The following is a 22929-nucleotide window of genomic DNA, read 5'->3' as shown; positions in this document are numbered from 1 at the left end:
AGGGGGCCATTTAATTCACCTTTGATTTGTTTCATGTGGACACAGTTTGGGGATACCCTATACATTTGCTGACCATGCTATTTGAAGAATTAATTATAAGACTCAGATTGTGAGAGCCACATGAAATGGCCTGGTGGGCCGCATTCGGTCTGCGAGCCTTGTGTTTGACACATGTGTCCTAGATGCTGTCTAAGGCTAACTGTGGGGTTGGACATTGCCGTCCTACAACACATCTAGCGAGGAGATGACAAACTGAACCTTTGTCCATCTCTGAGCACTTACCCAAGACAAATATTTCTCAAGGAATTCACTTGTCATCTAAAAGTTTCAAAGGAAGCAGGGAAGTGCTTGGTGACTCTTCCTAGCTGTGTTGTCGGATAGCCATGGAGGGAGAAGGGGTGCTCTGTCGAACCTCACAGCTAGCCTTAGGCAGCACATAAGAAGATGAGGCCAAGTACTACATATACAGAACACATTAATAAAAACAAAAGTGAGCCTCACTCCTAGCTGTTGGGCACTGCTTCGGTATTGCCAATGGATTGGACATTGAATTTTTGGATGTTTATGCTTACCTTTGTGAGTATATTGAAATTCTTTATATTTCTAAATAAATTGGTATTATGGTAATGCGTGAGGCCTGTGCGCCCTCCTCTCTTTATTTTTGTTCTAGCTCATCTGTAAAAACATGCTTCATCACAGACTTCTTTTAATATGCTTTCAAGGAACGATCCTTTACCTTATATGATTAGTAAAACATTTATTTTATTAATTACTTTTTTGTTGGTATCTTTAAAGCTCGACCTTTTCTTTGTGAGGATGTTTGTGTGCATATATACTGCTCAAAACAATTTAAGGAACACTTTGAAAACACATCAGATCTCAGTGGGGAAAAATATAATGCTACTGATATGGACTGGGTAATGTGTTAGGAATGAAAGGATGCCACATCGTTTGATGGAAATGAAAATTATCAACCTGCAGAGGGCTGAATTCAAAGACAACCCGAAAATCAAAGTGAAAAAATGATGCAGCAGGCTAGTCCATTTTGCTAAAAATTTGATGCAGCAATTCAAAATGGTACTCAGTAGTTTGTATGGCTCCACGTGCTTGTATGCATGCCTGACAACATCGGGCATGCACCTAATAAGACGACGGATGGTGTCCTGGGGTATTTCTTCCCAGATTTGGACCAGGGCATCACTGAGCTCCTGAACAGACTGAAGTGCAACCTGGCGGCATCGGTTGGACCGAAACATAATGTTCCAGAGGCTTTCTATTGGATTTAGGCTAGGCAAGCATGGGGGCCATTTAATGATATCAATTACTTCATCCTCCAGGAACTTGCTACACACTCTCGCCACATGAGGCAGGCCATTGTGGTGTACCAGGAGGAACCCAGGACCCACTGCGTAGGGTCTGACAATGGGTCCAAGGATTTCATCCCGAAACCTAATGGCAGTCAGGGTGCCATTGTCTAGCCTGTAGAGTTCCTTGCGTCCCTCATGGATATGCCTCCCCAGACCATCACTGACCCACCATCAAACCAGTCATGCTGAACGATGTTATAGGCAGCATAACATTCTCCACGGCTTCTCCAGGCCCTTTCACATCTGGCACATGTGCTCAGGGTGAACCTGCTCTCATCTGTGAAAAGCACAGGACGCCTACCAATTCTGGTGTTCAGTGGCAAATGCCAATCAAGCTCCACGGTGCTGAGCAGTGAGCACAGGGCCCACTAGAGGACATCAGGCCCTCAGGCCACCCTCATGAAGTCTGTTTCTAATTGTTTGGTCAGAGACATTCACACTAGTGGCCTGCTGGAGGTCATTTTGTAGGGCTCTGGCAGTACTCATCCTGTTCCTCCTTGCACAGAGGAGCAGATACCGGTCCTGCTGATGAGTTAAGGACTTTCTACGGCCCTGATTAGCTCTCCTAGAATAACTGCCTGTCTCTTGGAATCACCTCCATGCTCTTGAGACTGTGCTTAGCAACACAGCAAACCTTCTGGCAATGGGATGTATTGTACCATCCTGGAGGAGTTGGACTGCCTGTGCAACCTATAGGGTCCAGGAATCGCCTCATGGTACCAGTAACGCCACTGAACCTAGCCAAATGCAAAAGAGTAAGGGAAAATAAATATCAGTGGCCTCCACCTGTAAAATCATTCCTATTCTGGTGGTCATCTCATTGTTGCCCATCTAGTGCACCTGTTGTTAATTTCATTAACACCAAAGCTGCTGAAACTGATTAACAACCCCCTCTACTACTTAACTGACCAGATCAATATCCTAGAATTTTATTGACTTGATGCTACACTCTGTTTCAAAAAGTGTTCCTTTAATTTTTTTGAGCAGTGTATATATATATATATATATATATATATATAGAGAGAGAGAGAGAGAGAGAGAGAGAGAGAGATATGAGGTACTCTACCAGCCCGCTTCATTCTTTAGCAATAAAATTAAAAACTGCATATAACTTTTTTTATCTTAAAAGAATGTAGCACATTTTCATCATATGCATAAACGGGTTGTAAACCCTGCATTAAGGTGAAAAAACACCTGGCAGTGACCGGTCTCCTAGGCCCCCCCCATTTTACTTAGATGAGCCCCGTATTTCCCTTAGCGAGAATGCGCTGTCCCTCTCTCCACGGGGGTCCCAGCTCTTGATTGGATAGTTTGATAGCAGCACAGCTATTGGCTCCCGTCAATCAAATCCAATGATGCGGGCGCCGGGGGGTGGGGCCCGAGTCCGGCATTCGCGTCTATGGACGCAAATGCTGGACTGGGAGAGTGCTTCTCCTAGGGGGTTATCTGATTCAGGGAGGAGCCGCCGGGGGACCCCAGAAATGGATGATCAGGGCCACTCTGTGCAAAACTAGCTGCACAGTGGAAGTTAGTATGATATGTTATTTTTAAAAAGTAAAAAAAAAAACAAGCCTTTACAATCACTTTATTTTAAATTGCTGAGGTCTGAAAAAAAAAAAAAAGAAGTTTACTCTAAAAATTGCTGGTTGGGCATCTGCACTGATTCAACCATTAACAAATCATAAAACAAATCTGTAAGCTCCAACCAAACCAGATAAGGCCTTTATAGGTGATAAATGGCAGTGAGTATGTTCTGCAGAGGATTTTACACATTCTAATGACACCGTCTATAATTAATAAACTGCAAAATTTCATTCTGGACATTTTTTTGTTTTGTTACCATATAAACACGTCTCCCATATCCTCACAGCTCTACTTTCTGACCTTTTTTTAGAAGCGCTCTCCAGTAAGAAGATTAAACCAGGACTCAGAGTTCACTGGGCAGCAGCAGGCTTAATCCGGTGCAGCTCACCCGCTCCACAAAGCCTCTGACACACTGCTATCTTAATAATACATGCAATACTGACATCACAGACTTGGAAATACCAATCCGTGCTCAGAAAGGGTCTTGGGAGAAGATCTATTACCGTTTGTCAAAAAACTAGATATAGCACTGTTCCAGAACGTGTAACGCCAAGCTTAACACTCCGGAGCAGAGTTATGGCAGCCAGATTGTGCCAGGCCCCTCTGACATAATACAATTTGTTTCTTGCTAGATAGTTTTGCAGCAGTGAGCAGCGTAATAACCTGTATATAGAAATAAAAGAACCACGACTTAGATAATAATATGTCACTGTTACAATGCCAGGTCACCCAGTACCCAGGGGATGAAAATGGGACCCCCCCCAGCACCCTCCCCCTTCACCTATCCCCCCAATGGGGGCCAGTAGCAGCACCTGCCAAAATGTTTGTAATGTTTGGGACATGCATTGAGATAGCACCAATGTTTGTGGTACACTGCAATGAACTGAAAAGTTTAAAATTGGTGTACAGATATGGGGCTAACTGTGGTGAAGTGGGTTGGTGGTGTCATAGAAAGGAAAAATTGTCTTTACATTAACTGAAATTAAAAATGTCCCAAAGTTAGTGATATCAGTGTAAGGAAAAATATCCCTGTGCGTGTTGTGTCACTGGAAGGAAAAATATCTTTGCATAAATGGTGTCACTGAAAGGAAAAATGTCCCTAAGTAAGTGGTGTCACTGGAAGGAAAAGTGTCCCTGAGTAAGTTGCGTCACTGGAAAGGAAAAATGTCCCAACATAAATGGTCTGAAAGAAAAGATGTCCCTGAGTAAGTGGTGTCACTGGAAGGGATAAATGTCCCTGAGTAAGTGGTGTCACTGGAAGGGATAAATGTCCCTGAGTAAGTGGTGTCACTGGAAGGGATAAATGTCCCTGAGTAAGTGGTGTCACTGGAAGGGATAAATGTCCCTGAGTAAGTGGTGTCACTGGAAGGGATAAATGTCCCTGAGTAAGTGGTGTCACTGGAAGGGAAAAATGTCCCTGAGTAAGTGGTGTCACAAAAGCGCTAATCCCGGTGAACATGCCTGTCACATCAGCATATGCGGGAATTGTTGAAGTCAATGGGGCTCGAACCTGCAAAATCCAAAGTTCTCATTGAAGGCTTGTATGCAAATTATCTGCCATAAAAAGTGTATGGGGTCCTGGGTACTGCCCTGGGGGACATGTATCAATGCAAAAAAATTTTTTTTAACCACTTGCCGACCAGCGCACGACGATGTACGTCGACAGAATGGCACGGGCAGGCAAATGGGCGTACATGTACGTCCCTTTAAATTTGCCGCCCTGCCCGCGCTGGTCGGGACCCCCGTAAGTCAGGTCGCGGGACCCGCGGACTCGATCGCCGCGGGCATCCCCGCGATCGTCTCACGGAGCGGCCGAATGGAGAAGTGCCGTTGTAAACAACATTTCTCCATTCTGCCTAGCAACTAGTGACGCTGATCTCTGCTCCATGTGATTGGAGCAGAGATCAGTGTTCACTAAATGAAAGCCCAACCCCCCCACAGTTAGTAACACACCCCTAGGAACACTTAACCCCTACACTGCCACCCACTGGTTAACCCCTTCACTGCCAGTGTCATTTGCACAGGAATCACTGCATTTATATAGCAGTGATTACTGTATAAATGACAATGGTCCCAAAAATGTGTCAAAAATGTCCGATGTGTCCGCCATAATGTCGCAGTCACAATAAAAATCGCTGATCGCCGCCATTACTAGTAAAAAAAAAATAATAAAAAACTATTAATAAAAATGCTATAAAACTATCCCTATTTTGTAAACGCTATAACTTTTGCGCAAACCAATCAATAATCGCTTATTGCGATTTTTTTTAACAAAAATATGTAGAAGAATACGTATCGGCCTAAACTGAGGGAAAAAAAAGTTTTTTTAATATATTTTTGGGGGATATTTATTATAACAAAAAGTAAAAAATAATGCGTTTTTTTCAAAATTGTCGCTCTATTTTTGTTTATAGCGCAAAAAATAAAAATCGCAGGGGTGATCAAATACCACCAAAAGAAAGCTCTATTTGTGGGAAAAAAAGGACATCAATTTTGTTTGGGAGCCACGTCGCACGACCACGCAATTGTCAGTTAAAGCGACGCAGTGCCGAATCGCAAAAAGTGGTCTGGTCTTTGACCAGCAAATTGGTCCGGTCTGAAAGTGGTTAAAATTACTGTTTTTAAAGGAGCAATGATTTTAATGATGCTTAAAGTGAAACAATAAAAATTAAAAATTCCTTTAACCACTTGACGGCTGGGCAGTGCAGCTCTCGTTGTGGGTGGACATCATATGACGGCCTCCCAAAACGGCCGCTCTCACGCGCCCCCGGGGGCATGCAGCACGACAATCCTGATCTGTATAAAGAGCCATGGCCACGGCTGTGTCCAATCACAGCCGGTCACATGTAAACACGGAGATGCCGGTAATCGTCGCTCCTCACCTCACACTGACATCTCTTCACAGGGGACAGCTAGGTATGTAATCAGGGCACTGATCATCAGTGCTCTGATTACAATTAAATGCCCACCAGTGCCAGCAATGATTTTCCACCACTGCCAGCAATCAGTGCCCACAATCGCCATCAATCTGTGCCCACAAGTGCCAGCAATCAGTGGCCATTAATGATGCCAGTCAGTGCTGGCTATCAGTGCTGCCCATCAATGCCCATCACTACTTCCCATCAATGCCACCCATTAATGTCCATCAGTGCCACCTATCTGTGCCCACCAGTGCTGCCCATCTGTGCCCACCAGTGCTGCCTATCTGTGCCCAGTGCCCACCAGTGCCACTGATCAGTGCTCATCAGTGCCACATATCAGTGCCACCTATCAGTGCGCATAAGTGCAGTATATTTGTGCCTTCTCATCAGTGCCAACTAATCAGGGCCCATAAGTGCCGCCTCATCAGTGCAGCCTATCAGTGCCACCTCATCAGCAAACGAGAAAAAGTAGTTATTTACAAAATTTACTTGCAGAAACAAAGAACATTTTTTTCACAATTTTTGGTCTTTTTTTAATGAAAAAATAAAGAACCCAGGGGTTATTAAATACCACCAAAAGAAAGCTCTATTTGTGTGAAGAAAATGATAACAATTTCACATGGTAACAGTGTAGCACAATCATGCAATTGTAATTCAAAGTGTGATAGAGCTGAAATCTGAAAAATGGCCTGGGCAGGAAGGAGATGTAAGTGCGCTGTATTGAGGTGGTTAAATATCATGCCTGGGGGTCCCCTTACTCTGCCTGTAAAGTGTCGCATATGTGCGATGTGCAGCAATAATTACATTTCTAAAGGAAAAAATGTCATTCAAACTTGCTTGCGGCTGTAATGTATTGCCAGCTTCTGGCAATATAGATTTTTAAAAAATGTAAAAGCCGGTGTGGGTCCCCCCTCCCCCCAATACACACCTAAATAAAAAAAATGGCAAGGCCCCCCCAAAATCCATACCAGGCCCTTATCCAAGCATGCAGCCTGGAAGTCAGGAAAGGGTGGGGACAAGCGAGCAGTCCCCCCTCCTGAACCGTACCAGGCCGTATGCCTTCAAAATGGGGAAGTTGCTTTGGGGTCATCCCAAAGCACATTGTCCCCATGTTGATGAGGACAAGGGCCTCTTCTTGACAACCCTGGTCGGTGGTGGTTGGGGTCTGCGGGCAGATTCGGAAAGCCCCCTTTAACAAGGGGGTCCCCTGATCCTTCTTCTTTCCTTGCTTCTTCCTCTGGATTTCTCCTTCTTCCTCTGGTCCTCTTCTTCCCCCACTTCTTCCTCTGGTCTTCCTCCGGATTCTTCTTCCCCCGCTTCGTCCTCTGTTCTTATTTTTCTTCCTCATCTGCCGCTGCTCCCACCCCCTGCCCCAAAGCACCCCTCCCCCCATGTTGAGGGTATGTGGCCTGGTATGGTTCAGGAGGGGGGTCCGCTCCCTCAACGCTACCCTTTCCTGACCTGCCAGACTGCATGCTGGGATAAGGGTGTGGTCTGGATTTTGGGGGGGGGGGGGGCACGCCATTTTTTTAAAATAATTTTGGCATGGGGTTCCCCTTAAAATCCAGACCAGACCAGACCCAAGGGACCTGGTATGGACTGGGGGTAGGGACTTTTTTGGCCTGGATCTTTTTAATAGCCGGGTGCCGGAGATTGTAACCACTACACAACACTACACTATACTGTTATGCAGGTCTCAGTGTACTTAGCACAATTGTTTGGTGGTGTGCACTGATGTCTACAAAGCACTCAGGTTATGACTTCAAATCTCAGGCAAAGTACCACCCACCAATGGTAGCTGTGTTGATTTTTCCAGTGCACAGGCAAATTAAACCCCAAAAAAGGAACATCCTGCACGTTAAAGTGGAGGGCCACCCTGAAAACAAAAAAAATATTAAAAATTACAAAAAAATATAAAAAAAAAATGAAAAAATTTTTTTTTTTTTACTTACCAGAAATGCCTGTTGCTAGGCACTTTTTCCTAATCTTCCTCTTCCTCCTCCGCGGAGATCTTCTGTCTTCGTCGCCGCGTCTTCTGGGTAATGAGTCGCGCTGTGTTCTGGGAACTGTGTGTTCCAGAACACAGCGCGTCCCATTCAGAAAGCGCTGCGGGACTCGCGCATGCGCAGTAGCTGCGGGACTCGCGCATGCGCAGTAGGAAACGGGCAGTGAAGCCGTAAGACTCCACTGCCTGTTTCCCTTACAAGGAATGGCAGCACCGGGACCCGAGAGCCGAGGGACGGGTCGGCCTCGGGCGGCCGACATCGCGGGCACCCTGGACAGGTGAGTGTGTTGATTAAGTCAGCAGCTGCAGTGTTTGCAGCTGCTGACTTTTTTTTTTTTTTTTTGTATAACCGGCCCTCCTCTTTAACTAGTGTGTGCTTTTTGGAATATTCTGCTGAGTACAATGCAAGTTTTCAGCAGGTGATACCATCAGTGGGATTCAAACCCATGGCTTGAACCTGTACTTTTCTAATATGACTGAACAGACTGAACAGACACCATCCCTGTGAAAGGGCCCAACATTACCTTACTACCTTCAGCTTGTCCAAAAGTAAAAACAGTTGCTGTGACTGCTTAAAAAGTGTCAGTTGGAGTTGGGCTTTGTTTGTCAATTACTTAAAGTCCAATAAAAATTACTGTCTTAGCCCTTGTACACACGGTTGAACATACTGACGGAAAAGGTCAGATCGGACCATGTTGTCGGATAATCCGACCATATGGGGGCTCCATCGGACTGTTTCCGTCGAAATATCCGACTGACAAAGTTTTAGAGCTGGGCTATAAAATTTGCCGACAACTTGGTCCGTTCGGACTTTGTCCGATCGTTTGTAGAGAATTCCGATCGAACAAAGTGCCACACATGCTCAGATCAAATTCCTAGACCAAAGCTATTGGCTACTAGCCTCAACGTAGTCCCATCGTAACCAAATAACGCCATCAGGTTCTGAACGATCGGATTTTCCGATAACTTTGTCCGACCGTGTGTATGCAACACCAGTTTCGGACAAAATCCGTCGGACAAAATCCAACGGATTATGTTGTCGGAATATCCGACCGTGTGTACAAGGGCTAAGACTACCCTGTCCAAGGGATGACAACAATGCTGTGCAATTGCACTGCAGAACGACCAGTGTTGTCATCCTGTTAAAGAAAAATGGAGATGAACCGCCCTACTGGCAACATTAACAGGTAACAAAATTCTATGAACCGCCCTACTGGCAACATTAACAGGTAACAAAATTCTATTACGGGGGGGGTTGAGGAAGGGCAGTTAAAAAGACAAAAACTGCCATGTTAATGTGTAGTGACAGACTACTTTGCCCATAGTTCAACTTTAAGGGGTCATATAAGAAAATTTAGTCCACCAAAATCAGTCTACCCTCATCAAATCTGCCCAACACTGAAAGCCGATATTATCGATGGGATTAACAACAATGTGGTGCGTGTATGATGAAAACATACACTGATCAACCATAACTTTATGTTTACTGACAGGTTAAGTGAATAACATTAATTATCTCGGGGGAATGGCATCTTAAAGTCTATGGGATGCATTAGGCAGCAAGTGAACATGTAGTCTCTGAAGTTGATGTGTTGAAAGCAGAAAAATGGGCATTACAGTTTGTTATGTGTGGGGCTGTATAGCCGCAGAACGTTCAGGGTGCCTATGCTGACCCGTGTCTACAACCAAAAGCACCTACGATGGGAATGAGAGCATCAGAACTAGGCCAAGGAGCAATGGAAGAAGGTGGGCTGTTCTGATGAATAACCATTATGTGGATGGCCGGGTGCGTGTGTGTCATTTACCTGGGGAAGTGATGGCACCAGGATGCACTATGGGAAGAAGACAAACCGGTGGAGGTCGTGTGATGCTTGGGGAAATGTTCTGCTTGGATCCTGCCTTTCATGTGGATGTTTTGTTGACATGTACCACCTACCCAAACATTGTTGCTAAAATACACCCCTTCATGGAAACTGTATTCCCTGATGGCAGTGGCCTGTTTCAGCAGGATAATGCACCCTGTCATACTGCAAAAATGGTTTAAGAATGGTTTGAGGAACACAACAATGAGTTTGAGGTGTTGACTTGGACAATTCCCCAGATCTCAATCCATTAAGCATCTGTGAGATGTGCTGGAAAAACAAGCCTGATCCATTAAGGCCCCACCTCACAATTTATAGGACTTAAAGGATTTGCTACTAACAACTTGGTGCCAGATACCACAGCTTACCTTCAGAGGTGTATCCTGGATGGGTCAAGGATGTTTTGGTGGCAAAAGGGGGACCTACCTAATATTAGGTGGGTAGTCATAAAGTTAAAGCTGATCAGTGTATTTTTGCTTGTCTATGGAGAAATAGGAATGTCTGTTGATTTGTTGCAAAGAGTTTCCAACATATCAAAAAATATCTGTCTGAAGCACAACCCAATTCCCAACCCAAATACTCACTTATCACGCTATGTTTGGCTGCCCCGCTGGCATTCGCACATTATAGCTCTCCCAAATGGGTGTTATTCTTTGAACCTACTTTTTCTGATCTAAAGTTAAACAAATGAATGGCTGGGTGAACCAGGTTAGCCCAAGGCACTATGAACACATTGGTGCATTACTCTTTGTATTCCATGCCTATTAATTTACTGTACAATACGCAGGAACCAGTCAGAGCCACTGTACTAACTATGCAAAGTTAGCATAGCGATCACCCCCGCTGAGCTGTTGTGTTCTAAAAGGGGGACGCCCCCCAGGGACGCCATTGGCAGAGAGTGCTGATTGGGAGTCAGTCGGCTGCTGGTTTACCAGCATGCTTATCCAACAGAAGCTGACCAAATGGCTAGCCTCTGTCGAACAGGGTGACATACACACAGGCCGAATGTTGGCCTGTTTTCTTTTTAACCTGCTGATGTCTACTGACATTCGGCCCGTGTGTCTACGGGGGCTTTAGTGTGCATCTACATAACTATACAATGGGAGTGTCTTAGCCACATCTTAGCAACAAGGCAGGACAGGATAATGCCATCTCTGGGAGTTTTTCCACCAGGCTTCGGGACATACACCACTGGCCTACACTTAGAGCAAGGGAATTATTTAACTTTGGCCAAAGCTGCACAGTTTGCTTTTATCTACAGACACCCCTTACCTGAATAGGCATTTTTCTTGATAAAGGTGAACTAGCCCTTTAAAAATTAAGTCAGATTTGGATGCTAGATGTCACACTATAAGCCCTTGTACACACGGTCGGACATTCCGACAACCAAATCCGTCGGATTTTGTCCGAAACTGTTGCATACACAAACGGTTGGACAAAGTTGTCGGAAAATCCGATCTTTCAGAACGTGATGACGTAATTTCGTTACGATGGGACTACGTTCAGGCTAGTAGCCAATAGCTTTGATGTAGGAATTTGATCTGAGCATGCGTGGCACTTTGTCCGATTGGAATTCTCTACACATGATCGGAGTATGTCCGATTGGAGCAGTTTGTCGGAAAATATTTCCGGCAAGTTGGAAAATTTGGTCCGACGGATATTCCGACGGAAACAGTCCGATGCAGACCACACACAGTCGGAATATCCGACAAATCGCTCCGATCGGACACATTCCGACAGAATCTCCGACCGTGTGTACAAGGGCTCAGATGCATCAACAAGATCATTTTATTATTGAGAAATGGGCTCATTAATGAAATAAGATACCCTAATCAGCAAAACCAAAAAGAAGGTCCCATATTTAGAAAAAAAACATTAATATACAAAAAATATTGTATTACAGAAAATAACTTACATTTTATTTATTTATTTATTTATTTATTTATTACAGAAATAACCTTCAGCCACATCAGACCATGGGGTTTATTTATGAAAGGCAAATCCACTTTGCACTGCAAGTGCACTTGGAAGTGCAGTCGCTCTAAATCTGAGGGGTAGATTTGAAATGAGGGGAAGCTCTGTTGATTTTATCATCCAATCATGTGTAAGCTAAAATGCTGTTTTTTATTTTCCTTGCATGTCCCCCTCGGATCTACAGTGACTTTACTTCCAAGTGCACTTGTAGTGAAAAGTGGATTTTCCTTTAGTAAATAACCCCCCATATCTCACTGATAGTTTAAAAAACTTAATTCTTCAACAATACATATGATGACTAGTATATCTGCTAAAAACGTTCAATTAAAGTGACACCAAACTCTGCTTAAAAAAATGAAATTCAAGTATGTATTCTGTTATTAAAAAATTCACTTTATTTTTCTAAAATAACAAACATGATATACCTACCCTCTCTGTGCAATGGTTTTGCAAAGAGCAGCCCCGATCTTCCTCTTCTTGGGTCCCCTGCCAGCACTCTTGGCTCTTCCCCACTTTGAGTACCCCCTCCCCAGCAAGCTGCTTGCTAGGAGCGTACTATGGTCTTTCCGACTGACTTTTAACGGAAATACAACGGACTTCCGAACGAACGGACTTGCCCACACACGAACGGACTAAAGTCAATTTAAAAGTCCATTCATTTTGAATGTGTTAATGTAAGACGGGACTAGAAAAGGAAGTTCAATAGCCAGTAGCCAATAGCTGCCCTTACGTTGTATTTTGTCCCTCGGACCAGCATACAGACGAACGTTTTTTCAGATAGAAATTGAGTCCGTCTGACAAATTTGAAACATGTTCCATTTCTTTTTAAAGAAAAACATCCCACACACAATCAGACTATCCGACGGAATGATTCTGTCAGACCTAGTCTGCCGCAAAGTCTGGTCGTGTGTACGTAGCATAACATTACTTTTTTTTTTGTTTTTTTGTTTTCATTCACTAAAGTGTATTTTTTCCCCAAAACTTGCATTTGAAAGGCTGCTGTGCAAATACAGCATGACATAAAATATTTCAACAACCATCATCAAAAAATACTGATTTACCTTGTAAGCAACAAGTGTCAAAAAAGGTTATACTTCTTAAGTGGTTAAACTGCCCTCATTTACAAAGAGAAGTTCATCCCTTTGATCTAAAAGAACTATATTTTACAATGTTTCACTTAAGGGTCCTTTCACACGGGGCGGATCAGTTCTGATCCGCCCCGTGGATGTCCGTTTGCTCAGCGGGGATCACTCCGCCGATCCCCGCTGAGCAGGGAGATGACAGCTCCGTCTCTGCACACTGCGCAGGGACGGACCTGTCACAGCGCAGCTCTCCCCTATGGGAGATCGGATGACGACGGACCGCAGTGCCCGTCGTCACCCGATCCGATCCGCAGACGGATGGAAAAATAGCTTTTTCCTCCGTCACACTTTTTCGGATCGGAGCGGGTCGGATGTCAGCGGACATGTCACCGCTGACATCCGACGCTCCATAGACCTCTATGGAGCACCCGTTCAGGTCCGCCTGAAAAACTGACAGGCGGGCCTGAACGGGACGTTAGTGTGAAAGAGGCCTTAGTGTTTTTTTAAAAAACTTGACAGGCTGCCTGTTTTTTTTTGTTTTGTTTTGTTTTTTAGACAGCTGTCAACTTGATCAAAAAAAACTCTGCAATGAATCAAAGAAATGCTTTTTTAAGATCGGGATTAATCGTGCAGCTTTAGGGCCGGTTCACACTGCAGGCGCGGCGAGGCGTCTCCGACTTGCCTCGCCGCGACCTGCGGCGAGCTCAGCGGCGACTTGCAGAGGACTTCTGTATAGAAGTCAATGCACGTCGCCCCCGAAGTCGCCCAGAAGTAGTACAGGAACCTTTTTTCTGAGTCGGAGCGACTCGAGTCGCTCCTCTCAGAACGGTTCAATTGTACAGAACGGGGGCGACTTGCGGGAGCGAGGCGAGGCGAGTCGTGTCGCCTCGCATCGCCCGCTGTGTGAACCGGCCCTTAGGGGGTACTCATGCGGGCTTGATTCTGAGCTGCACTGTGTGCGTCTATTGACACACTGTCGGCTGCTTCCTCGTCACTGTATTTGAGTGACAGCAGTGGGAGCCAATGGCACACTGTTGGACTAAGATCAGCTCAGGTAAGTATTGGAGGGGGGGATAGGGGGGCAGCTGCACCTAAAAGGTTTTTTTTACCGTAAGGTGTATGTAAACCCGATTCATGAAATTTGAGTTGGGCACATATATCTGTAGTGTTTTCTTATCTCTCATCAAAGCTCTAAGTCCTGTTGCTTTCTCGTGCTCCATTCTTCTGTTATTAGCCTGATATCTTCTGACAAGTTCTCCTCCGTCAACTGTGATAAAACCAAGCCAAAATTTGTGTCAGGGAGGTTGCTATGAATAGATTTGCAGAGAGCTTGCTGTGTCACAGGACAGCTCTGCAAGTCTCTGCCTGTCTCTGCCTTTCCTCCAATCAGCTGTCTCGGCTGATTGCCCAGACTTTACAATCAGTGCTGAACAGGAATAGAAAATCTCCTAACAGGAGCTGAACTTTCTAAAGAATATATAAAGCTAAAGACAGCAGATCTACATGTAAAACTTATGTAGGGAGATTTGTTTTATCTCTGTGTATCATCTGAGGCTGTTCAGTTCACTTGGTATATGTGAGGGTTTACATCCACTTTAATGCAGAGAAGCTTGTCCCCAGAATAGGAGCAGGGGCTTCTTTTTAGGTGACAAATGTGCTTAGAGCAGCCCTTCAAAAGAATGCGCTTGGCCCTATGTAACATGCAAAATTGCGTACAAAACGCAAACAGGAAAGTTTGTTCCCACTATGCGAAAGTGTGAATGCATTAAATGGAGGGAGATTGTACAAACAAGAAGAGGCAGAGAGAGAGAGAGAAAAAAAAGGGGGGGGGGGGGGTTAGAAAATTGATAATAAGGACTAAAATGGTCCCATCAAGAATTATATCCACAAATAAAGCGAGACATGGTGCAATCTACTGACAGCTAATGGATCTCATCTTATACAATGTTGCAGAATTGCCCTTATTTACAAAGATAGGATCCTCAAAGATTTTCAGTGAACAATATTGCAGAAAATTAGTAAGTAAGTAAACCCTACCTGAGTGAATGACAAAGGCAGCCAATTTATTCTGAAAATGCTATTTGCCTGGCTGTTGTGCATCTAACATCAATACCTCACAAGTCAGAAGCTAAATCAGAATTAACAAACTCATTCAGGGTTAGTGATTCACAGTATGATAGCCAGAAAGTCAGCATAGCAGCCAGGTGACTGGCATTTTCAGAGGTCTGCAACATCAGCTTCTAATGCAGTCTTTATCAACACTTTTTTTTAAACATTCAGATCTCAAGGAATCCCTGCTTATAATTTTATATCTACCGCTCTCAGGAAATCAGCGCATACAGATCTTTTGGAAATAAAATGAAAACAAAGAATAAGAAATATGGCATACTTATCGTATTTAACACCCTTTCTGTATATGACAATTGTTTTTTTCAATAATACTAATAATCAAATGAATATTAATGATGGCCAGAAAAGAAATTCACAAAGTAAAAATTGTAGTATCCTTTACACTGGTGGCCAGTGTAGTGCATCCTCATACCAGTGAAGTACTACATTACACCTGTGGTCAGTAGAGAATGGTCCACTTAGATTGGTCAGCAAGAAGAGTGCCCCTTACAATAGTGATCAGTGGGAAGAATGTTCCTTACATTAAAGGTCAGTATGAAAAATGCCCCTTTCATTGCTGGTATGTGGGAAGAATGCCCCTTTTATTGGTGGTCATTGGGAAGAATGTACCTTACATTGGTGGTCAGTGAGAAGAATGCTCCTTACTTTGATGGTCAGTGAGAAGAAGGCTCCTTACATTTGGTGGTCAGTGAGAAGAATGTTCCTTATATTGGTGGTCAGTGAGAAGAATGTTCCTTACATTGGTGGCCTGTGGGAAGAAAGCTCCTTACATTTGAGGTCAGTATGAAGATTACCCCTTTCGTTTGTGATCAGTATGAAGAATGACCCTTACATTGGTGGTCAGTAGGAAGAATGACCCTTACATTGGTAGCCTGTGGGAAGAATGCCCCTTACAACAGTGGTCAGTGAGAAGAATGCTACTTACATTGGTGGTCAGTGGGAAGAATGCTCCTTACATTGGTGGTCAGGTATGAAGAATGTTCCTTTTATTGGTGATCAGTGGGAAGAATGCCCCTTTCATTGGTGGCCAGTGGGAAGAATGTACCTTACAATGATAGTCAGTGAGAAGAGTGCCCCTTAAATTAGTGGTCAGTAAGACGATTACCCCTTTCGTTGGTGATCAGCATGCAGTATGAAAAGTGCTGCTTACACTGGTGGTCAGTGAGAAGAATGGCCCTTACATTAGTAGTGAGTATGAAGATTACCCTTTCGTTGGTGATCAGTATGAAGAATGTTCCTTACAATGGTGGTCAGTCAGAAGAATGCTCCTTACATTGGTAACCTCTAGTAACTCTAATGTCTCATTTAATGATATCCATACATTGATGGCCAGGGGTGCTCATGTCTTGATTTGCAGCAGATTTGGCTATCACCTGTGACAGATAAGGGTAACCACAGCCAACACCCATGTGGCATGGGTGACAGCAGAAGCGATTGTACAAGAGCTCCATGTAAACACCAATCACGGCTATTCATTTTTCAAAGCGATCATCTGTCAGCCTGGAAACCATATTAACCCATTCCATTCAACTGCTCCTCTATGTTATCTTATCTGTACATGTACACAGGGTCTATAGTAGTCGTATAGTAGTCGTATAGTAGTCCTATAGTAGTTTCAAGGTAGTTGAGTTTAGAGGCATTTTTTGGAAAGCAAAAGAATGAGTTCAGACATTGAGTTTAGAGGCATTTCAAGCCCCAGAGCTTCTAAACATGGTAAGGCGTGTTTAGCCGTGTTTCGTTTTACAGGCATTTTTCATTTTTGGCTATTTTGAAAAAAATAAAAAATAAAAATTTCAAACGTTTCTAAACACAAACGCCTAAGGGCCGGTTCACACAGCGGGCGATGCGAGGCGACACGACTCGCCTCGCCTCGATCCCGCAAGTCGCCCCCGTTCTGTACAATGGAACCGTTCTGAGAGGAGCGACTCGAGTCGCTCCGACTCAGAAAAAAGGTTCCTGTACTACTTCTGGGCGACTTCGGGGGCGACTTGCATTGACTTCTATACAGAAGTCCTCTGCAAGTCGCCGCTGAGGTCGCCGCAGGTCGCGGCGAGGCAAGTCGGAGACGCCTCGCCGCGTCTGCAGTGTGAACCGGCCCTAAAGGCTTCATGTACAAAGCAGTTGGGCGTTTTTTCCAGCAGCCCATGAACTCTCCTGTATGTTATCTTATCAGTACATGTACACAGAGTCGTTTATAGTCGTTTATAGGCAGTTGAGTACAGAAGCATTTTTTTGAGAGCAAAAAAAAATTCAGAATGGATGTTCAGAGGCATTTGAAACGCCAAATGCCCATAACAGCTTGTAAATGTGGTAACTCGCATTTAGAAGCATTTCTGACCATTTGTAATAGTACAAAACAGTCTTTCCAGATCCACTGAATATTGTGGGTGAGAGAGAAAGCGAGAGAGAGCGAGGGAGAGAGTAAGAGAGAGAGCGAGGGAGTGAGAAAGAGAGAGAGAGAGGGAGTGAGAGAAAGAGAGAGAGAGAGGGAGTGAGAGAAAGAGAGAGAGGGAGTGAGAGAGAGTAAGGGAGAGAGTAGGAGAGAGAGAGAGAAAGAGGGAGTGAGAGAGAGTAGGAGAGAGTAAGAAAGAGAGAGAGAGGGAGTGAGAGAGAGTAGGAGAGAGTAAGAGAGAGAGAGTGCGGGAGTGAGAAAGAGAGAGAGAGGGAGTGAGAGAGAGTAAGGGAGAGAGTAGGAGAGAGAGAGAGAAAGAGAGAGAGGGAGTGAGAGAGAGTAGGAGAGAGTAAGAGAGAGAGAGAGGGAGTGAGAGAGGGAGTGAGAGAGAGTAAGAGAGAGAAAGAGGGAGTGAGAGAGAGTAAGGGAGAGAGTAGGAGAGAGTAAGAGAGAGAGAAAGGGAGTGAGAGAGAGTAGTGAGAGGGAATGAGAGAGAGTAAGAGAAAGTAGGAGTGAGTGAGAGAGAGTAAGAGAGAGAGAGAGGTGGAGAGTAAGAGAGAGAGCAAGCAAGAGAGAGAGGAGAGAGAGCGAGATAGAGTGAGGGAGCAAAAGAGAGAGAGTGAGAGAGAGTAAGAGAGAGAGAAGGAAAGCGAGAGACAGAGAGAGAGGCGGGAGAGAGAAGGAAAGCAAGAGAGAGAGAGAGAGAGAGAAAGATAGAAAGAGAGACAGAGAGAAAGACAGAGAGAGAGAGAGAAGGAGAAAGAGCGAGAAAGAAAGAAAAGAGAGAAGGAAAGAGAGAGAGTGAGTGAGAGAGCGAGCGAGAGAGAGAGAGAGAGAAAGAGAGAGAGAAGGAGCGCAAGAGAAAGTGAGAGAAAGAGAGACAGAGAGAAACAGACAGAGAGAGCGAGAGAGAGACAGAGAGAGAGAAGGAAAGTAAGAGAGAGAGAGAGAAAGCGAGAGAGAAAGATAGAAAGAGAGACAAAGAGAGAAAGACAGAAAGAGAGAGAGAAGGAGAGAAGAGCAAGAGAGAAAGAAAAGAGAGAAGGAGAGAAAGAGAGAGTGAGAGAGAGAGAGAGAGAGAGAGAGAGAGAGAGAAGGAAAGAGAGAGAGACAGACAAAGAGAGAGAGAGAGAGAGAGAGAGAGAGACTCTCTCTTGCAGCCCACAATATACAAGTCTATATTTTCCCATTGCAAATGGTCAGCAATGATTCCCCATTGAAAACACTTCTAAACAATAACGCTCATTAGCGGCCCTAAACGCAGTATGTTAAAGTGGCAAAACTGAATTTTTTTTATGTCGGTTACTAGCTGTCAAGTTACATCGTTCAGAAGAGGTTTTCAAACGTCCTGTGCACATGAAGCCTAATGCCGCATACACACAATCGGAATTTCCGACACCAAGTGTTCGATGGGAGCTTGTTGTCGGAAATTCCGACCATGTTTAGGCTCCATTCCGACAACAAAATCCGTTGTTGGAAATTCCGATCGTGTGTGCACAATTCCGACGCACAACATTCCACACACGCTTGGAATCAAGCAGAAGAGCCACACTGGCTATTGAACTTAATATTTCTCGGCTATTCGTACGTGTTGTACGTCAACCGCGTTGTTGTCGGAATGCCCGATCGTGTGTACGCGGCATATCAGTTTTTTTTCCTTCAACCCAACGGGCTAAATGAAAAGAAAAAAAAATGTAGAGCCCGGGAGGAGAGCCTGTACTAACTACGGAATAATAGTAAAGCGATCTCCCCGCTGAGATTATGTGTTCGGACAGGGCGATGCGGGGAACACACCGGTCAGTGCTCTCAGCCATTGGCCAATCAGCAGACCTTTTTTGGTCATGCCCCTTTGAAGGAAACCCAATGTTCAGCCAGCTTCTGTTGGACCGGCTGCTGTAAACGCGGGCCAAATGTCGGCAGGTTTTTATTGAACCGCCCAATACTGCCCGATATTTTGCCCGTGTGTATGGGGCTTTACACGTTCTCTTGTATTAAATTGTATTGTTGCTGTATTGTCTCCTTTATATTGTAAAGTGCTGAACAAGCTGTTGGCCCTATATAAATCCTGTATAATAATAATATTATTATTTCATGACAAGTTTCCTTCAATGTAACAGAAATGATCAAAAAGTAATGGAATTCCTAAATCATAACTAATTTTCAAGATACGTTTATGGACACAGACTGGGCGAGGGCAATCTCCATCATCATAACACTATTTAAAAGCAATATTGTATCATAACCTCAGAAATACACTATAATCTCCTTTGTACAATATAGTTGCAGGAATGTGATCTGCAATCTTCCAAGTACATAATAGAAATAACATTTCAAAGAACACCTATGCTGATAGATAACAGAGCGTTCAATAACATGTGCTGGGTATAAAGGGCTGGCATGGACAGATAGAGAGTTGAAGGTGCATCTAATGTTCTTCACTTTCAGAAGCATTTAAAGGATAAAACAGTGGAAATGATAATGAACTGCCTGTGAACTGTACTCCATGACAAAGGTTACATGGAATTCTATCCGCTATGTGACAAACATGTTCCTTCTTCTATGGAGAGCCAAGAATGTTTACTAATTCCATCTAACTGGGGTTATGGAGGGTCTATATTGGAGTGATCGGGGTCAAATATTGATCTGTCGGATCGCCATTCGTCATAAACCATTCATACAGATGAAGTGAGTCTGACATTCTTCCAGTCCCCATTCACAAGTTGTACACATTCCATGTGAAGTGGAAGCTACTTCATTTTATGTTCTCATAACGTTCACTTCAGAAAGGAATTTACTACATTGATCTGCATAGCCGCCAACATTTCTGAAAAATCAATTGCACAGAAACTTTCCTGGTGACCTTTAAACCCATTACACACAATGATATCTCAGAAGTCTAATGACAACTATGGACCATAATACAACACTGAGGCTGGCCATACATTATACAATTTTACTATTCAATTTCCTTTAGGTTGACCATCAACTATGTAGTAGAAGGGTCTGCCTGATTGCATTCAAATTAAAAGTGTTTAGGTTTGAGCCCATATTAAATTGTTTTGGTAAATCTAATGGAAAATTGTATAATGTATGGCCTTTCTTAGAGATATAAAAATATGATAGATAGATGGATAGATAGATAGATAGATAGATAGATAGATAGATAGATAGATAGATAGATAGATAGATAGATAGCAAAAAGAATCATAGAAAAATAGATCGCTAGAAAGACAGAGAACGGTAAGATAGATAGATAGAATCATAGAAAGAAAGATAGAGAAAGGTAAGGTAGGTAGACAAATAGATAGATAAAAATTTGATCATAGTTAGAAAGATAGCAAAAAGGATCATAGATAGATTGATAGGTAGATAGATAGATAGATAGATAGATAGATAGATAGATAGATAGATAGATAGATAGATAGATAGATAGATAGATTGATAGTTATTAAAAGATGATCTTATGCCCTGTACACACGGTCGGAATTTCCGACAGAAAAGGTCGGATCGGATTATATTTCGGAAAATGCGATCGTGTGTGGGCTCTATCTGACTTTTTGAGAGCTGGATCTAAAATTTTTCCGACAAAAAAATCCGATCTGACTTTTTGCGATCGTTTGTAGAGAATTGCCACGCATGCTCAGATCAAACTACGGGACCAAAGCTATTGGCTACAAACCTCTACGTAGTCCCGTCGTACGCAACGAACATCACCTCCGACAACTTTGTCCGACCGTGTGTATGCAACACCAGTTTCGGACAAAATCCGTCTGAAAAAATCCGACCGTGTGTACAGAGCATTAGAAAGATAGCAAAAAGGATCATAGATAGATAGATAGAGAAAGAAAGAAAAAGATAGATAAAAAGGATCATGATGGATAAACATAGAAAGAAAGCGGTGATCTCACAGATGGATATTACATAGAATATATAGCAGACAAGGAGAGAAGAGATATACAGGTGGATGAAACCCCCAGAATAGTAGATAGTTATATATAATATAATATATAATAGTAATAGTAGCAGTGTATAGGAGTGTATAGGAGTGTATAGAAGTGTATATGAGTGTATATAAGTGTATATGAGTGTATGGGAGTGTATAGAATTGTATAGGAGTGTAAGGGGGGGGGTGAGGTGTCAGTGTGTAGGTATGAGGGATGAGGACATACAGTGAGTACAGCCGAGGTGGGTGACCCTGGAGGTCCCGGTGACTGCACTGGGGGGTCCTCGTGGGTGCAGGACGCGGAGGAGGAGGGGGAAGTTTAGAAAGTTGCGGGGGAGGATGGGGTGTCCCGGTACCTGTGCACAGTGTAGCGGCGCCCAGCAGTAGGATCAGCGCGGTGGCCCGGGGCAGGGGAAGGAGCCCGGCGATCAGCATGGTGCACTCTCATCTGCGGGCTCTGCTCTGCCCCGGCTGGCTCCTCCAGCGGTGGTGAGATCGCCGAGCTGAGTACAGAGCGGAGGGCAGCGGAGACTGGAGATCCCGACACCTTCCCAGCGGACTGATCACATCCCCGGACTGACTCCGCCCCCCGCCTGCTGTCACTGTCCCTTGTCACATGGGAGCTGTCACTGCTGCCACCCAAACATACCAGAGGAAATATATACACAGAACAACTATACTATGTATCATTGTTATTATTATCTTCATTTATACCATCATGATTATTGTCATTCTAATAATAATTATCATCATTAATATTATCTTCCTTATTACTATTATCATTTTTAATATTATTGCTGTTAATATTGTCAATATTACTACTATGATTACTATTACTACTATCATTATTAATACTATTATTATTATTAATATTATTATTACTACTATCCTCATTAACACTATTATTATTATTATTACTACTACTATCATAATTAACACTACTATCATTATTAATATTAATATTATTATTAATATTATTATTACTACTATCATCATTAACACTATTATTATTACTACTATCATCAGTAACACTATTATTATTATTACTACTACTATCATCATTAACACTATGATGATGATGATTATTATTATTATTATTATTATTAATATTATTATTACTGCTATCATCATTAACACTATTATTATTATTATTATTATTATTATTATTACTACTATTATTATTAGTATTACCCTCATTATTACAATTATTGTAATAATTTGTTATTATTATCGATATTTCTACTGCTGTTGTTATTACTACCATTATAATTATTATAATGAATATTGCTATTAATTATTATTACTATTATTATTATTCTAATAGAATGTTTAAAAAAAAAAAAAAAAAACACTTTACAGTGCCCTTCCTGATAATAAGTGAAACAAACAAGTCTCCAATGCTCTCCAGCAAACGCTGAAGCGGTGCTACATTATGGAGGCTGACTTCTTAGTTCTCTGGCTGTCGTACTGGTGCAGTAGCCTTGTCATTTTCTGGGTCACCAGCTCAGAACAGTTATGGAAGTGAAAGGGAAACTTCACCATGGCAAAAATTCTCCTTCTGTGAATCCTCTACCATGCCGCCATCATAAAATATTGTGGCAAGTACCTGGGACCATTTGTGCCCATGCGTAGGAATCCCCCCATGTAAAACCTCGGATTACGAACATAA

General features: G+C 43.2%; 1 protein-coding gene across 1 annotated transcript in view; it reads right to left on the bottom strand.

The window, feature by feature from the left end:
* ACVR1C (activin A receptor type 1C) overlaps window positions 1-21839 on the bottom strand; it is a 112063-nt gene extending 90224 nt beyond the window's left edge. The window contains exon 1 of the mRNA XM_077447655.1: window positions 21617-21839. Coding sequence (XP_077303781.1) covers window positions 21617-21695 — 79 coding nt within the window. The 5' untranslated portion in view covers window positions 21696-21839. The remainder of the gene's footprint in view (window positions 1-21616) is intronic.
* Between the last annotated feature and the right edge of the window lie 1090 nt (window positions 21840-22929).

The sequence above is a fragment of the Lithobates pipiens genome, unplaced genomic scaffold (assembly GCF_037356315.1).
Source record: "Lithobates pipiens isolate NorthernLeopardFrog02 unplaced genomic scaffold, aLitPip1_a1.2 Scaffold_22, whole genome shotgun sequence".
Taxonomy (NCBI): Eukaryota; Metazoa; Chordata; class Amphibia; order Anura; family Ranidae; genus Lithobates; species Lithobates pipiens.
The sequence above is the reverse complement of the archived record's forward strand: the minus strand, read 5'-3'. Positions and strand labels throughout refer to the sequence as shown.